Genomic DNA, 15,337 nt, shown 5'->3' with positions numbered 1-15,337 from the left:
GAGCTGGATTCAAAACTAGGCAGCAGGGTCCCAGAGGTCAGGTCAGCTGCTGGCCACAGGGTTTCTCTCTGCTTTCTCCTTCTTGTCATTTCTTCAGGCTCCAGGCCTAGTCTGTGATGACCCAACCGGCCTCGGTGTCTGGGGTCTAGGATACATGGCCAGCACATCCTGCACAGGAAACAGCAGCCACCTTGGGAACATGTCCCAAACTGGTACCAGCCGAGTCCCCAAAGTTCTGTGTTCAAGAACAACAATTGGCCCTTAGGGGCCTGGCTTGGTTCTTTGGCTCCCAGTTGGGCAACACAGCCATCCCGAACACTGCAGGGCTCCAGCTGAGGATGAGACGAGTTATCACTCATTCCTATGAGATCACAGCGAAGGCTGTGTGGCTCCAAGCTCGAGACCTCAGGGGAAGTGGGACACACCCCTTGGCCCCTCTAGACACTAGCGACATCTGTTGAGTAAATTTTACTCTTTCATGTCACCAAGATGGATCAATTCTGGCATTTTCCTATTTCTTTTGCTCACATCTTACTGATACCAGTTCCATGTGCATCTCTGCCTTCCCTCATGATGACTAACCATGGCATAATTGATGACAGTTCAATGTGACCTATTTTATTTTATTTTAAGGCTGTGCCCACAGCACTCAGAAGTTCCTGGGCCAAGGATCGAACCTATGCCACAGCAGCCACCAGAGCCACAGCAGTGACAACTCTAGATCCTTAACCTGCTGCATTACCAGAGAACTCCCAACTCTGACCTTTGTACTTGGAAGTCATTTTGGCTGGACTTAAAATCCTTGGCTCACATTCTTTCCCCCTTAAGTATCTTAAATATATCATACATTTCTTTTGGTATAAAATGTTGCTTTCAGCATTCCCATTGTGGCTCAGTGGTAATGAACCTGACTGGTATTCATGAGGACACAGTTTCCATCTCTGGCCCCACTCAGTGGGGTTGAGGATCCAGCATTGCTGTGGCTGTGGTGTAGGCTGGAAGCTGCAGCTCTGATTCGATCCTTAGCCTGGGATCTTCCATGTGCCTTGGGTGCAGCCCTAAAAAAAAAAAAAAAAAAAAAAAAAAAAAGACAGGCATCAGACAGCACAGTTGTGGCCTGAGGAGAAAGCCACAGACCAATGAAACATAGTAGAGCTCCCAGTCAAGGACAGGATATACGCCTGTCAATCGACTTTTGATGAAGGCACCAAGGCAATGCAATAGGAGAAAGGAAAGTTTTTTCAATAAATAGTGCTTGAAAAAAAATGAGCCTCAGCTTTTACTTCACACCCTTCTGGCTTCTGCTGCTGTCCATTAGTTTTGTCTATACTCCCCAGAAATGAGAAAAGATAGTTTCTTAGGCTGCAGGCTCCATAATGGAAGTCATTATTTCCCTACAACCAAGAAATTATCATTCTTTTCCTACTTTCTCAGCATATTTTTCCTTAATCAGGAATCACGTACAACAGTGATTTTCAAACAAAGCCATCCTCAGACAATCAGAAAACAACCAAAAATGCAAGTCTTTTCTCCATTTTCCAGGCACAATCTCATGGACTAAAAAAGTTGTTAAGGAGTTCCTGTCGTGGCACAGCAGAAACGAATCCGTCTAGGAACCATGAGGTTGCGGTTTCGATCCCTGGCCTCGCTCAGTGGGTTAAGGATCCAGTGAGCTGTGGTGTAGGTCACAGAAGCGGCTCGGATCCTGCATTGCTGTGGCTGTGGCGTAGGCCGGCGACTACAGCTCTGATTAGACCCCTAGCCTGGGAACCTTCATATGCTGTGGGTACGGCCCCAAAAAGACACACACACACACAAAAGGCATTTGTAGTACACCATTAATTGGAAAACAAGAAAAAACTGCACCAAGGAACATTACGTTGATGGGCAGTGTGCTGAGGCCTTTCTCCCCACCTGGGAAGTACTTTTGTCCAGGGCTGCTCCACAGGTGGCTGGAACTTGAAGAGTCACAGACACCCAAACAGTTCTAGGGTTTCTGGAGACAGAGCTCCTGGGACCATCTCCTGTGACCTAGACGAGCACCTCCTTGCATTCCTTTCTGCCCTAAGGGAATAACTAAAGAGCCACCAGGGTGTGCAGGTGTATCTGTGACTCCAGCAAAACCCAGGTAAACACACAGTGCAGAAATGGATTCTCTGCACAAGAATCTGCCTCCCCACTTCCCCTAAAATTTCTAAGGATATCTTATTGATAAACACCTAGTGAGATAAAAAGAAAAGCAAACCACATGGCTGTATACAATGAGGAAGAGGGTAGCTTTAAATTCTTCATAATTTTGTATTAATTTGAGGTTATAATACTTGGAGTAGTCATTTGGGAACACGGCTAAATCATTGTGCTTTCATGTGCAAGAATAAACAGACAAGAATAATGGTCAAGGAAGAGTTCCCCCAGTGGCTCAACGAGTTCAGGCCCAACATTGTCTCTGTGAGGATGCAGGTCTGATCCCTGGCCTGGCTCAGTGGGTTAAGGATCCGGTGTTGCTGTAAGCTGCAGCGTAGGTCGGCCACAGATGCAGGTTGGATGCAGTGTTGCCATGGCTGTGGCATAGGCCACAACTGCTGCTCTGATTCGACCCCCAGCCCAGGAACGTCCATATGCTGCAGCTGCGGTCATTAAAGCAAACAAACAAACAAAAAAAACAGAATAATGAGACAAGAACAGGGAGAGAAAAGCACTGCCAGCTACCTGAAGCTGCAAAGCCTGAGACAACAGCATGAGATCAATGGTGATGACAGAAGGCACGTTGCAAGGCTCACCTTATTAGCCAGGCCACCGCCATCTGCCCATCACATCATCTCTTAGTCCCACATTCATCCAGTGTTCATCTGAGCACCTAGCAATTGTCAAGCCTTGGGGATACAGTGGAGGAAACAGACAAAAACATCTGCCCTCCTTTGGCTGACTTTGTAGCGATCTGTGGTACTTACCTAGGCAAATATGCATTAGACACACAGCACAGTAACAGAAAATAGAGAGGAAGCATTCTGTCACTCATGGTTTGCACCCCACAACTTTGACAATCATGTTGGTTTCATGTTTCCAAGGATCCAGAATCGGGATCAAATGAAAGACCCACCTACAAGTTCATGACTCAAATAGTTCCTTATGAGCCCCAGGCTGACTTGGCCAAGTGGTACCCTCACCCACAAAGAGGGAGCAACATCCCTGTGGAATAGTAAGAAATATATATTGGTCTCTGCCCCTGGCTCCTGCTCATATTTAGGTTTTGGCCCTGGTTCCTCACACAGAACTCCCAAATTCCTAAGAATTTCCTGGTGACGGGGACATCTTTATTCTAATGAGGCAACTCTTGGTGGGCTCCTAGATGGCGCTGCTCACCAGAAAGCCCTAGTGTGATTAGAAGCCGGGAACTTTCTGCTCCACTTTTCACCCTCTTAGAAAAGAAGAGGGGCTGGGGATGGAGTTGAGAATGATTATGCTTTCACAATGAAGTCTCCAAGACATGCCTAACATATGGGGTTCAGAGCATCTCCAGGCTGGAGATACTTCCCTCTGTCAGGAGGGCACGGAAGCTCTCCCAGACCTCGCCCTCTGCAGCTCTTCATCAGCTGGCCTTTTGCATCCTTTATCATATCCTCTGCTGTATGTCTCCCTGAGTTTGCTGAGCCATTCTAGCAAATTATCAAACTGAAGAATTCCAATTTATGGCCAGTCAGTCAGATGTACAGGTGACAAACTGGGGCTGTGACATGTGTCTGCAATGGGAGCAGCTTGTGGGATCTGATGCTAACAGGGGTAGTGTCAGAACTGGGAGGAAAGGCAGGGTGTCCACAGGTGCGGCAGGACTGGTTGGCATGGGAAAGAGCCCCCACAGCCACTCACAGAAGCACTCTGCACCCGCCCTCAGGACGCAAGGGCACAGTGTCTGCTATGGTAGTGTGCATGGTGTTCTGGGTGTGGGGTGCAGGCAACACCTGCCCCCTCAGCTGTGCTTCTGGGGAGCTGGGGTCCCTTTGTGTTTGGAAGTGGCTGTGGGCAGGTGCAGGCCTTGGTGGAGAGGATGTGCACAAAGCCGTGGCGACTGTCCTGCGGAGTGGACGCTTTGGTCCCGGCCAGCCTCCCTCCTGCCCCACACCCTAGCCCTCGGATTGCCCTACACTCCCGCTTCCCCCTCCCTCTCCCCACTGAAGCCAGCCCTGTGGCCTGCTGGCGACATGCCCCTGTTTATTTTCCCTAGGGACTCCCTGGGAGTGGACTGTCCACTCTGAATAAAGAAGGGAAAGGAAACCAGAAAAGGACGCACATGACTGCCACTCTCCTAAAGGTGGTCCATGGGCTATCTCCATGAGTTTTCCTGTCAAGCCTCCAGACCAGACACCACTGCTTACTTCTAGGGGACCTTGTAAAGTCCCTTTTCCAAGAGGGTTTACTAGATGCCAGATAACGTTCTCAGCATGTAACCTTCTAAGCATATAACTTATTAATACACGTGTAAACCTGTGAAGTAGGGACTCTGAGCAACCTTGTGATTCAGAATTCTTAAATTCCATAGATGAGGAAACTGAGACACAGTGTATCCCATGGTCCCAGAGCCAATTTACCTGATCCTGAGGAGCCATGGATTCCTCAGCCCAGAAGGTGGGGAGCCTTCAAGCAAGCCCTGAGTGGCCATGCTGCAGCAGGAAGATCTGGCACAGGTACTTCTGGAAGCAAGCATCCTCCACTATTGGAGTACAGAGCAAGGAAGAGAAAATAACCGGGCAGGGCAAGGAGCGAAGAGGTCCCAAGTAGTGGCTGGCCTGTAGCCAGGGTCACTGCAGCACCAGGGCCCTGATAAGTGTGGGAAAGACATCACCAGAAGGTCCCTAAAGGAAGCAGTGGGATCTCAGCAGGCTCTGGAAGTAACTCGTTGATCGGTTCCAAGTGCATGGACAGTGACATCCCATGTGGGATCCGAGGCGATTCAACCTGGTCAGGACCAGGGAAGCACTTGAACTTTCTGCCCAGCACAGCAGTGTGCAAGGCCCCAGACACTTTCATGTGTCACAGGGTTCCTCCACCCAGGATACCCGGCACTGTCTGCTCTGCTGCCTGGAGGGTTTGCCCCCAGGCAGGTCTCTGCCCAACACACACCAGCTTCATCCCCTCATCTCCAGTAGCACCTATGGGTGCACCGCCTCACCAGCCTCAGCCTGAAGTCCTGCTGTTCATTTGCAGCCTATTTGTTGACACCAGGGCAGGGAAGTGGTGTTGTCTTTGCTCCACCTCCAGTCCTTGCAAAATACCTGTCAGCTGGTATTGAGCATGTATTGTCAAATAAAGGAATAATGTGAAAATCCATTGCTGGCAGCTTTGAGGAATGATGCTGGCCCCCTGCTCGCACAGTGCAGAGAAAGGAACGCAAGGACTGTAGCTGCATCCCAAACAGAGCCCTCCTCCTGCCCTGTGGAGAAATAACCAGGGCTCAGGGCAGCTGGGGACAGGGGAGTGGGATGGGCACGGGGCAAGTGATGCCCTGGGATCCTGTCCACCATGTGGGGCTTCTCCACTGTCCACCTCCAGGGGCTGCATGAATGGTTTCAGAACGCCTCTGGGCTGCAGCAAGGAGAGGAAGGTATCAGGTGGGCCAGTGGAACAGAAGGAAGGTCCATCCTTCCCAGCTGCTGGGAACTGGGCTGTGCTGGGAGCCCTCCAGCCCCGCAGGTGGGTCTGACCCAGGTCTGCCAGTGCACCTCTCGCTTGAGCCTTGGCCACTCCTGGCTCCCCAGCCTCCTGTTCAGGGCTCCATCTGCATCAGCCTTGATTATATTTCACCCATTTGTACTGGAGGCCTAGCCTCCGACCTGGTGTCATGACTCAGTCTGCCACAGCTGGCCCAGGCTCAGAGCTCAGCTCCTGCCATGCCTTTCCCCGAGAAGCCGCCTCTGGACCTCTCCAGCAGATTCTGGCCCAGCTCGGGGCTCCTGCCCAGAGCTTCCACTCTGACCAGCAGGATCAGCCTCTCCTGGCTCTTCTCTGACTCAGCCCCATTGTGTGACTTCCTGCATGGTTGTGTCCTGTTCCTGTCCACCCAGTGTGAGTTCTCTTGGGCCTCTGTCTGCCCCTGAGGACTGTGGTGCCTGGCGCCCAGCACAAGTCCGAGGAGGCCAGCTGGCTGGATGCATTTCCACTTTGAGTGCCAGGCCTGTACATGCTGCCTTCTCCCAACACCCCCTGAGCTACTCTGACTGCCCGTGCAGAGGAGGACCCTAGGCTGGGGAGGTCAGCCAAGGCCCATTTCATTCTGCCCAGAAGGAAAAGACAAGGAATAGAAACAGCGTGTGGCCAAAAGGTGTTTGGGGCGGGGGTGGGGAGGGTGGCCAGGCTTGGTGCCTTTCTGTGCACCCTGTCCCCGCACCTCACCTGGACATGGAACCAGCCAGGTCAGGGCCTACCAGAGGCTGCAGCCCAGCAAGGGGAGTGACCTAGAAGAGCGGAAGACACCTCCATGGATATTTCCATTATGCTCCCTCCAAATAGCTCAGCCCAGCAGAAAGTCTGTGCTGCCAGCCGCCCTCTCTGCCATGGTCCCTGGCCTCAGTCGAGCTGCACCAGCCTCATGGGCAGCGGGGGGCTCCATTGCATGTCAGCCCAGCACGCAGCCTGCAGCAGCGTCTGCAACTCGGCCTGCACCTGGCACAGCTTTTCCCTTGTTGATGGGCCCCGGGACAAGCCATGCAGGTACACACAGTGCTCCATGGGGATGGGGTAGAGCACCTGCTTCAGCTCCCGACGGCTGCCCACAGGCTCTGGCAAGCTCCGCAGGCCGGTCCTGGACACGGGGTTGTTGAACAGGCCCAGGGAGCTGAGGTGGGAGCAGCAGTGCAGGGTGGGCAGGCTGGCACCCAGGTGTGCGTCCTTCAGCCAGCAGTGGTTCAGGTCCCAGTGCTGCGGCATCCCCAAGACCTACTCCAGGAGAGTCTCCAAGGGTCCGGGGACCATGTGGGACAGGCTGTTGCCACTCAGATCCAGCTTCTTCAGGTGGTCGGCGTGAGAGCTCTAGGACAGGAAGGTGATGTCGGCATCCAGAAGTGGGTAGGAGCGGATCTCCAGGGCTGGCAGCGGCATCTGAAGGCAGCTGAGGAGAGAAGGTGTGGCTCTCAGGGTACAGCCAGGCCCCAGGCCAGCTCCTGCGTGGTAGCCACCGACCGGCATGTCCTTGGAGCCACAGAACTGGCTCTGTCTCAACAGACTCCCTTGCTAGGTCTTCTCCCAACCTCTCTATGTTTAAGTCCTAGTGAAGCAGGACCCGCATTGTACAAGCCCACCACACAGGAGTTCATCTGATGATAAGGAGTCCACAGGAGGAATCTTTATTCCTTTGGTTTGGGTTTGGGGGGAAGCTGGGCTCGGTTATACAGAATGCCTCATCTGGAAATTTCTAGGGAGACACTTCCCTCCCACAGTTGTCCCTGGAGTCCTAGGCCCTCCTCTCTGGTGCTCAGTCCTCAGGCCCAGCACAAGCTGAGAGGCACTTGGGTGCCCCAGCAGGCTGGCCAGTGGATAATAGCACCCATCTCTGCCTTCCAAAGCAGACCCCAGGCCCCAGCTGCCAGGTGAGGGAGGAACGGGCACCACTCCCTGCCCTGCCTACCCCCCTCCCTCCACCCACCACGGACTCTCTGGAGGACCCTGCCCACTGGCTCACCCGAGCACTTGGTGCAGGTTGCCTGAGAGGTAGGAGTAGGATAGCTGGAGCTTCTGCAGATGGCCCAGCCTGCTGAGCTGGGACAGGAAGTAGCTGGATGACTGCTTGTCCTCTGCCGAGAAGGCCCAGTGGTGGTAGGCCAGCTTGAGGCTGACCTACTGGTTGCAGATCTGGCCCAGCTGGGTGGCAAACAGTCTCTGCTCCGACAGCGCCTGGTACCAGTCGAATACCTCCAGCTCCTGGATGAAGTCCAGGTCCAGCATTTTCAGGTTCCTGCAGCTTCTGACAGCAGAGGCGCAGGGCCCCACTGCTCCAGTCCACCTTGTTCAGGAGGCTGGAGAGGAAATGTGTCCAACTTGAAGGGGCTGTGTGGGAAGAGGCCGATGTGCAATTCCACTGGCTCCCACGGCCATCCCCGTCCTTTCCTCGAGTCCCCCACCAGCTGGGGCCTGGATGAGGCCTGGGGCGTCTCTCCCCTGGCTGTCAATGGTAACCAGAAAGGGAACGTGGCCAAGGCCTCTGAGGTGCCTCTGCCCTGGACCTGCTCAAAGTCCAGGGTCAGATCCAGTCTGGGGCCCAGGGTGAGAGGAGCCTGGTCCCTGGGCCCAGATCTCAGCCCCCCACCCTCCCTCTCTCACAGGCTTCACCCAGAAACCCAGGGGTCACCCATTCATAGCCCTGGCTGATGTGAGCGCCCCGAGTTCTCTCTCCCTGACTCTCTGTGGCCCCACCTTGGTCCCAGCACTCCTTACCCAGGACAAGCCCTGTGGGCAGGGAAGGCCTCCAGCCCATTGAGCACAGCCTGCAAGCTGTCTTGATTGGGCCACCGCACAAGATGAGGGAGCCCAGGCGGAGGAAGGGGAAGGGCCAGGCTTGCACCAGTGCCTTCAGAGCCTTAATGTGACCCTTGACAAATGCAGCAGTGAGCAGGGGCGGGAAGAGGTCAACTGTGAACTCTTCCAAAGCAGGTACTTGGGTTGCCGGTTCCAAGAGCCTGGAGAGGGCTGGACTGCTAATCTCCATAACCTGGTGCACAGTAAGGTGGAAATCCTCAGACCTGCTGCTCAGCACCATGGCCGGGCCAGCTGGGCGGCCCCCAGGTTTCCACATCCACCACAGACCAAATGTTAGCTTGGGGGACCAGGGACTGGCACCATCCTCCTCTCATGACCCCAAAGCCACAGCTTGGATCTGCTAAGCTTGAGACTCTAGCACCCCTCCAGGCACTGATGACATGGGGCCCAGAACCTCAGGGATGCAGACCCATTCCTTGCTCAAAATGGCTCAACTTTCCCCCTAGGTCCTCACCACCAAGATTACCATGAGCACCTACTGAGGACACTAACCCCAAACTGGACACCATTTCCATTGATTCTACCTCCAGAATGTACTTAGGTTCTGTCAATTCTCTTCAATCCACCTTCACCAGGCCCTCAGTATCTCTTACCCCAGCCTTGTCACTTGCCCCCTGCTTCTGTCCTTGTACCCCTAGGGGCTCAGGAAACTCTCCAGTGGCTTCATTTGCACTCTGCATACAATGCACCCCAGGGTGGGCCTTCTAATCTAGCCTCATAGTGTCTCTGGGCCTACCATCTGTCACTCTGCAGCATTTACTCTACACCAGCAATCCTCCTGCCCCTCCAACCCAAGCACATCCTGCCTCAGGGGCTTTGTATTTACTGTTCCCATCACCTGGAAGCTTTTTCTCAGAAACCCACATGGCTGGCTTCCTCACCTGCTTCAAGTCTCTGCTCAGACTTCATGGGGTCTAAGTTCTTTCCTGAGCACCCTTGTAGGTGAACACACCCATCCCTTAATTACGTATCTGACTATCATGAGCCACTTTACAGAACTTACACTCCAACTTCTGTCTCTCACACACTACACACAGGGGCTTATCATCTGTCTCCCCTCCTCTGAGCTGTAAGATTCATGAGAAAAAGAGCTGTGTCTGCTTTGATCATTGCTATGATTTGATATCAAAGATATCACTGGCAATCAAGGCATATTTTACATGCCTTATAAGCTCATCATGATCCCACCGACTATGCCTAGGGTGACCCAGGTGGAGGTTTCTTTCTCCACTCACAAAGCATTGGGTTAGTTCTGGATCAGTTAGAGTTGGTGGACATATAGGGGTAAAAGGTAATTTTCTGGCCAAGAAGCATGTGAAAAAAATGCTCAAGAGTGGAATTAATTCAGCCTTGAAAGAGAAGGAAATTCTGACACAAGTTTCAGAATAGATGAACACTGAGGACATAAGCCAGCTGCAGAAGGACAAATAACCATGCAATCCACCTAGACCACCAGCGTTGGTATGAAGATTTATTTTAAATTGAAGCCATCTGAGATACAGCAGGGGCAGAAAGAAGCCTTTCTGGAGTCTCCTTTGTCTTACTAAAGGCTGAATCTTCTAAGAGTGAGGCTGCCATGACTGCCCTCTTTGCAGGGGTTTACTCCCAGTCTGGACCACTTGCACCTGAGAAACTGCATAAGCAAACATTATTGCAAATGGTCATGCCCTCCGTCAGTCCTCCTAGAAGCCCATTAGTCCTTCCCATAGGAGTTCCCTGCCACCTTTCTCCGGTGGGGCTGGGAAGGAAACCTCCATCTCTAGCTCTTTGGGGAGCCTCTGGACCTGAATGTTCCAGCATGAATGTACAGATAAATCTTGCCTCTTCTCCTGTTCATCAGCCTACTGTCAATTAACCTGGAGGCTCCAGACTACCTCTAAATTGACAGAGGAAGTTTCTCCTCCTAGCACACTTATATGAGGTATTTGGAGTAGTAAAATTCACAGAGACAGAGTAGACTAGTGGTGACCAGGAGCTTAGGTGATGGAAGACTGAAGGGTTAGTGTTTAATGGGTACAGAGCTTCAGTTTTGCAAAATGAGAAGAGCTCTGGAGATGGATGATGGTGATGGCTGCACAATAATGTGAATGTACTTAATGCCACTGAACTATATATTTAAAAGTAGTTAAGGAGTTCCCGTCATGGCTCAGTGGTTAATGAATCCGACTAGGAACCATGAGGTTGCAGGTTCGATCCCTGGCCTCGCTCAGTGGGTTAAGGATCCGGTGTTGCTGTGAGCTGTGGTGTAGGTTGCAGACACGGCTCAGATGTGGCATTGCTATGGCTGCGGTGTAGGCCGGTGGCTACAGCTCCAGTTAGACCCCTAGCCCGGGAACCTCCATATGCCGCGGGTGCAGCCCTAGAAAAAGACAAAAAAATAAACAAACAAATAAATAAAAGTAGTTAAGATGGTAAATTTTACATGTACTTTACCACATTTTGAAAAAGAGATGCTTTTCAAAAAATGATTAAAATCACGACTCACACAAATATAAAAATTTTTATTTATTTAACTGATTAGTGAGGAAACTAAGAAGGTGTTGCAATCAGTTCTAGGAAGCATCCAAAATAAGTTCTGGAATATTGAAATGAATGTGCAAAAAGAGGTGAAACTGGCTTCTAGGAACAGAGAAAGTCAATAAAATGGGACAAAATTTAGCTGTCTAGAGATAAGAATTATTCTGCATTGCTATCAGTTGTGTTCCAAAATAGCTCAAAAGTAATAAAAGACTAGAAAACAACAAAGGACTGATCTGAAGACTAGGATCTTGACAACACATAGTTTTTCACTGAGGTGCATATTTTTCCACTTATCTCAGGAAAGGGTCTGTCACTCAGCCAACTCATTTATCCCAGGCCATACTAGATTTAACTCTGAGTTACAAACAGATCAAAACTGACAAAGTTATTTCATTAAAAAAATCCAGGAATTCCCTTGGGGAATGGCAGGTTAAGGATCTGGCATTGTCACTGTAGTGGCTTGGATTGCTGCTGTCACGCAGGTTCGATCCCTGGCCTGGGAACTTCCACATGCCTTGGATATGGCCAAAAACAAAAACAAACAAACAAACAAACAAAACCCAAAAATGCTTAATTAAGTTCCTATTCCATAAAAGACTGCCTGGCACAAGTCACATGACCAGGATGCAAGAATTCCCTTTGCTCCCCATAAGGAGAGTAGCCCTGCCTGGACCAACCAGCAAATGCCCAGTATAACTTCCTTGTTTCTGCTCATTCTGGTCTAGAGAAACCTCTCACCTTTGGAGCTCCTTCCTATCTGATAGATCAGATGCTGCCCAATTCATGAATTGATGAATAAAAGCCTACCATATCAATAAATTGTCTATGGAAAATTTTCTTTTAACGGCATCCAACAGTACATGAAAATAATTATAGAGGAGTTCCCGTCGTGGTGCAGTGGTTAACGAATCCGACTAGGAACCATGAGGTTGCGGGTTCGGTCCCTGCCCTTGCTCAGTGGGTTAACGATCCGGCGTTGCCGTGAGCTGTGGTGTAGGTTGCAGATGCGGCTTGGATCCCGCGTTGCTGTGGCTCTGGCGTAGGCCGGTGGCTACAGCTCCGATTCAACCCCTAGCCTGGGAACCTCCATATGCCGTGGGAGCAGCCCAAAGAAATAGCAAAAAAAAAGACAAAAAAAAAAAAAAAAGAAAAGAATTATAGAATAGGACTAAGTGAGAAATACTGAGGCAATCTACAGATTCAATGCAAGCCTGATCAAATTACCAAAGGCATTTTTCACAGAACTAGAACAAAATATTTTAAAATTTGTTTGTAAACACAAAAGACCAAGAATAGTCAAAGCCATTCTGAGAAAGAAAAATGGAGCTGGAGGAATCAGACTCCCTGGCTTCAGACTATACTACAAAGCTTCAGACTATACTACTACAGGATAGAAAGCCCAGAATTAAACCCACACACCTACAGTCAACTAATCTATGACAAAGGAGGCAAGAATACACAATGGAGAAAACACAATCTCTTCAATAGTGGTGCTGGGAAAACTGGATGGCTACATGTAAAAGAATAAAATTAGAACACTCCTAACACCATACACAAAAATAAACTCAAAATAGATTAAAGACCTAAATATAATACCGGATACTATAAAACTCTTATAGGAAAACATAGGCTGAACACTCTCTGACATAAACTGCAGCAATATCTTCTCAGAGACACCTCCTATAATAATGACAATAAAAACAAAAATAAACAAATGGGACCTAATTAAGCTTAAAAGTTTTTACACAGCAAAGGAAGCCCTAAACAAAATGAAAAGACAACCCACAGAATGGGAGAAAATATCTGCATATGAAGCGACTGACAAGGGATTAATTTCCAAAATTTATAAACACTTCCTGCAGCTCAATACCAAAAAACAAGCCCATCAAAAAATGGGCAGAAGATCTAAAGAGATAATTCTCCAGAGAAGATATACAGATGGCCAAAAAATACATGAAAAGATGTTCAACATCACTCATCACTAGAGAAATGCAAATCAAAACTACTATGAGGTACCACCTTACACCAGCCAGAATGGCCATCATCAAAAAGTCTACAAACAATAAGTGCTGGAGAGAGTGTGGAGAAAAGGGAACCCTATCATACTGTTGGTGGGAATGTAAATTGGTGCAACCACTGTGGAAAACAGTATGGAGATGCCTCAGAAAACTAAAAATAGAATTACCATTTGATCCAGCAATCCTGCTCCTGGGCATCTATCCAGAGAAAACCATGACTTGAAAAGATACTTGTATTCCAATATTCAGTGCAGCACTATACACAACAGCCAAGACATGGAAACAACCTAAATGTCCACTGACAGAGAAGTGGATAAAGAAGATGTGGTATGTATACACAATGGAATATTACTCAGTCATTACAAGGAAAGAAATAATGGCATTTACAGCAATGGATGGACCTAGAAATTATCATACTAAGTGAAGGTAGTCAGACTGTGAGAGACAAACATCACAGGATATCACTTCTATGTGAAATATTTAAAAAAAGGATACAAATGAACTTATTTGCAGAACAGAAACAGACTCATGAACTTTGAAAAACTTATGGTTACCAAAGGGGACAGGTTGGGGGGCAGGGAGGGATGAACTGGGGTTTTGACACAGAAATGTTCTAAAATTAGGTTGTTATAAAATGTTCTAAAATTAGGTGGTTGTACAACTATACATATAATAAAATTCATTCAATTATTTAAAAAAGAAATAATAGAAATGCAAAGGATAGTCCAATATGAGTACATCTCTTAATAAAATTCACCATATGATAAGACAAAAGAGGGAAAAAAGCCCCACAGAATCATCTTCATAAAGGATAAAAAATGTAAAGAAGTCATATCCTTAGTAATCTGAAACTCATTTTTTTTTAAGTTGTGCCCACAGCATGTGGATATTCCCAAGCCTGGGATCAAACCCACGCCACAGCAGTGACAATGCTAGATCCTTAACTGCTAGGTTATCAGGGAACTCCTAAAAGTGTTTTAGCAAAACAATTTCTTTCTGAGTTCTTTAGAGTTTAGTGAAACTGAAAACAATTCTCCTATGAGAATTAGAGTCTGTATTTTCAATGGTAATAAATGTATTTTAAATAAAATAGGGTAATTCAGATATAGACGCTCCAAAAGAGCCTTAAAACAAAAAGACCAAGACATTACTGTGGCTGGTTTTCACTCCTCCACACTCTGCTGGAAACATTCCTAGCAGCTCATACATTCCTTCCAACTAGCTTGTTTATGTTTTTCTGATTTTAGAAGTTGGGGAACTGTTGGAAATATACACAAGGCCCCTTTTCTGGTAAATTGCAAGTAGGCATATATCAAGCCAGAAACATTCCAGATTGATTAAAGAATGATACACAAACAAGGGAAAACAAAAAGAAAATGGAACCAAATATCCATCAAATCTCTAGCCAATACTGCATATTTTAAGCTTACAAGTGTTAACACTAAAAGCTAACATTAAACAATGTTTAATATCAGTTTATAATCACCATCCCATTTAATATTCACATAGACAAAATTTACAATGGATGTAGTACTTACTTATCCTCATTTTATAGCTGAAGAATACTTTGCCTGAAGTCATGCAGCTAGTAATTGGAGCTGGAAGTTCTCAGCATTGAATGTTCTTTTCCCCTGTGGAAGGTACTTGGAGGGCAGTTTTTTTGTTTTTGTTTTTGTCTTTTTGCCTTTTCTAGGGCCACTTCCCGTGGCATATGGGTTCCCAGGCTAGGGATCTAATCAGAGGTGTAGCCACTGGCCCATGCCAGAGCCATAGCAATGCAGGATCCGAGCCACGTCTGCAACCTACACCACAGCTCATGGCACCGCCGGATCCTTAACCCACTGAGCAAGGCCAGGGATCGAACCTGCAACCTCATGGTTCCTAGTTGGATTCGTTAACCTCTGAGCCATGATGGGAACTCCTGGAAGGCAGTTTTGAGGATTAAATGTGCTAAGGGTCTGCCACATTAAATAGTCATTAAAAGACAGCTACTGTTATTAAACTATTAACATTAGTATTTACTTGTGCATTGCATGAAGTTCCCTGTAGAGGTTTTCCAACCATTTTGTTCAGTCCATGTACTTCAATAACATGTGGTGCATGGGTGAGAATTTTATCTTTGTAACCAAGCAAGACCTTATGAGGCCGTCCCAGGACAGACATCCCCCACCCTTCTGCTATATTATCCTCTGCTTGCCTTTTGTTTGCAGAAAACTTAGCCTCCTCGGCTTTCTCTGAGTTTTAAAGGGTAAATTTAATCAGAGAAGTGAGAC

The 15,337-nt window shown here is 48.5% G+C and overlaps 1 protein-coding gene across 2 annotated transcripts in view; it reads right to left on the bottom strand.

Annotated features, from left to right (window-relative positions):
• Positions 1-4,508: 4,508 nt before the first annotated feature.
• The window catches only part of LOC146396675 (leucine-rich repeat-containing protein 14-like), a 35,023-nt gene continuing 24,194 nt past the window's right edge, over positions 4,509-15,337 (bottom strand). For both annotated transcript variants that reach the window (XM_084994087.1, XM_084994086.1), the window contains 2 exons: positions 7,673-8,006; positions 4,509-7,102 (listed from right to left, as the gene is read on the bottom strand). In XM_084994087.1, the coding sequence (XP_084850213.1) occupies positions 6,562-6,921 (360 nt within the window). In that variant the 5' untranslated portion in view covers positions 6,922-7,102; positions 7,673-8,006 and the 3' untranslated portion in view covers positions 4,509-6,561. The remainder of the gene's footprint in view (positions 7,103-7,672; positions 8,007-15,337) is intronic.

The sequence above is a fragment of the Sus scrofa genome, chromosome 14, assembly GCF_054392235.1.
Source record: "Sus scrofa isolate SSC_HxYL_T2T_F1_AM1 chromosome 14, Sscrofa_HxYL_maternal_Yorkshire_Landrace_v2.0, whole genome shotgun sequence".
In the NCBI taxonomy this organism is placed as follows: Eukaryota; Metazoa; Chordata; class Mammalia; order Artiodactyla; family Suidae; genus Sus; species Sus scrofa.
The sequence above is the reverse complement of the archived record's forward strand: the minus strand, read 5'-3'. Positions and strand labels throughout refer to the sequence as shown.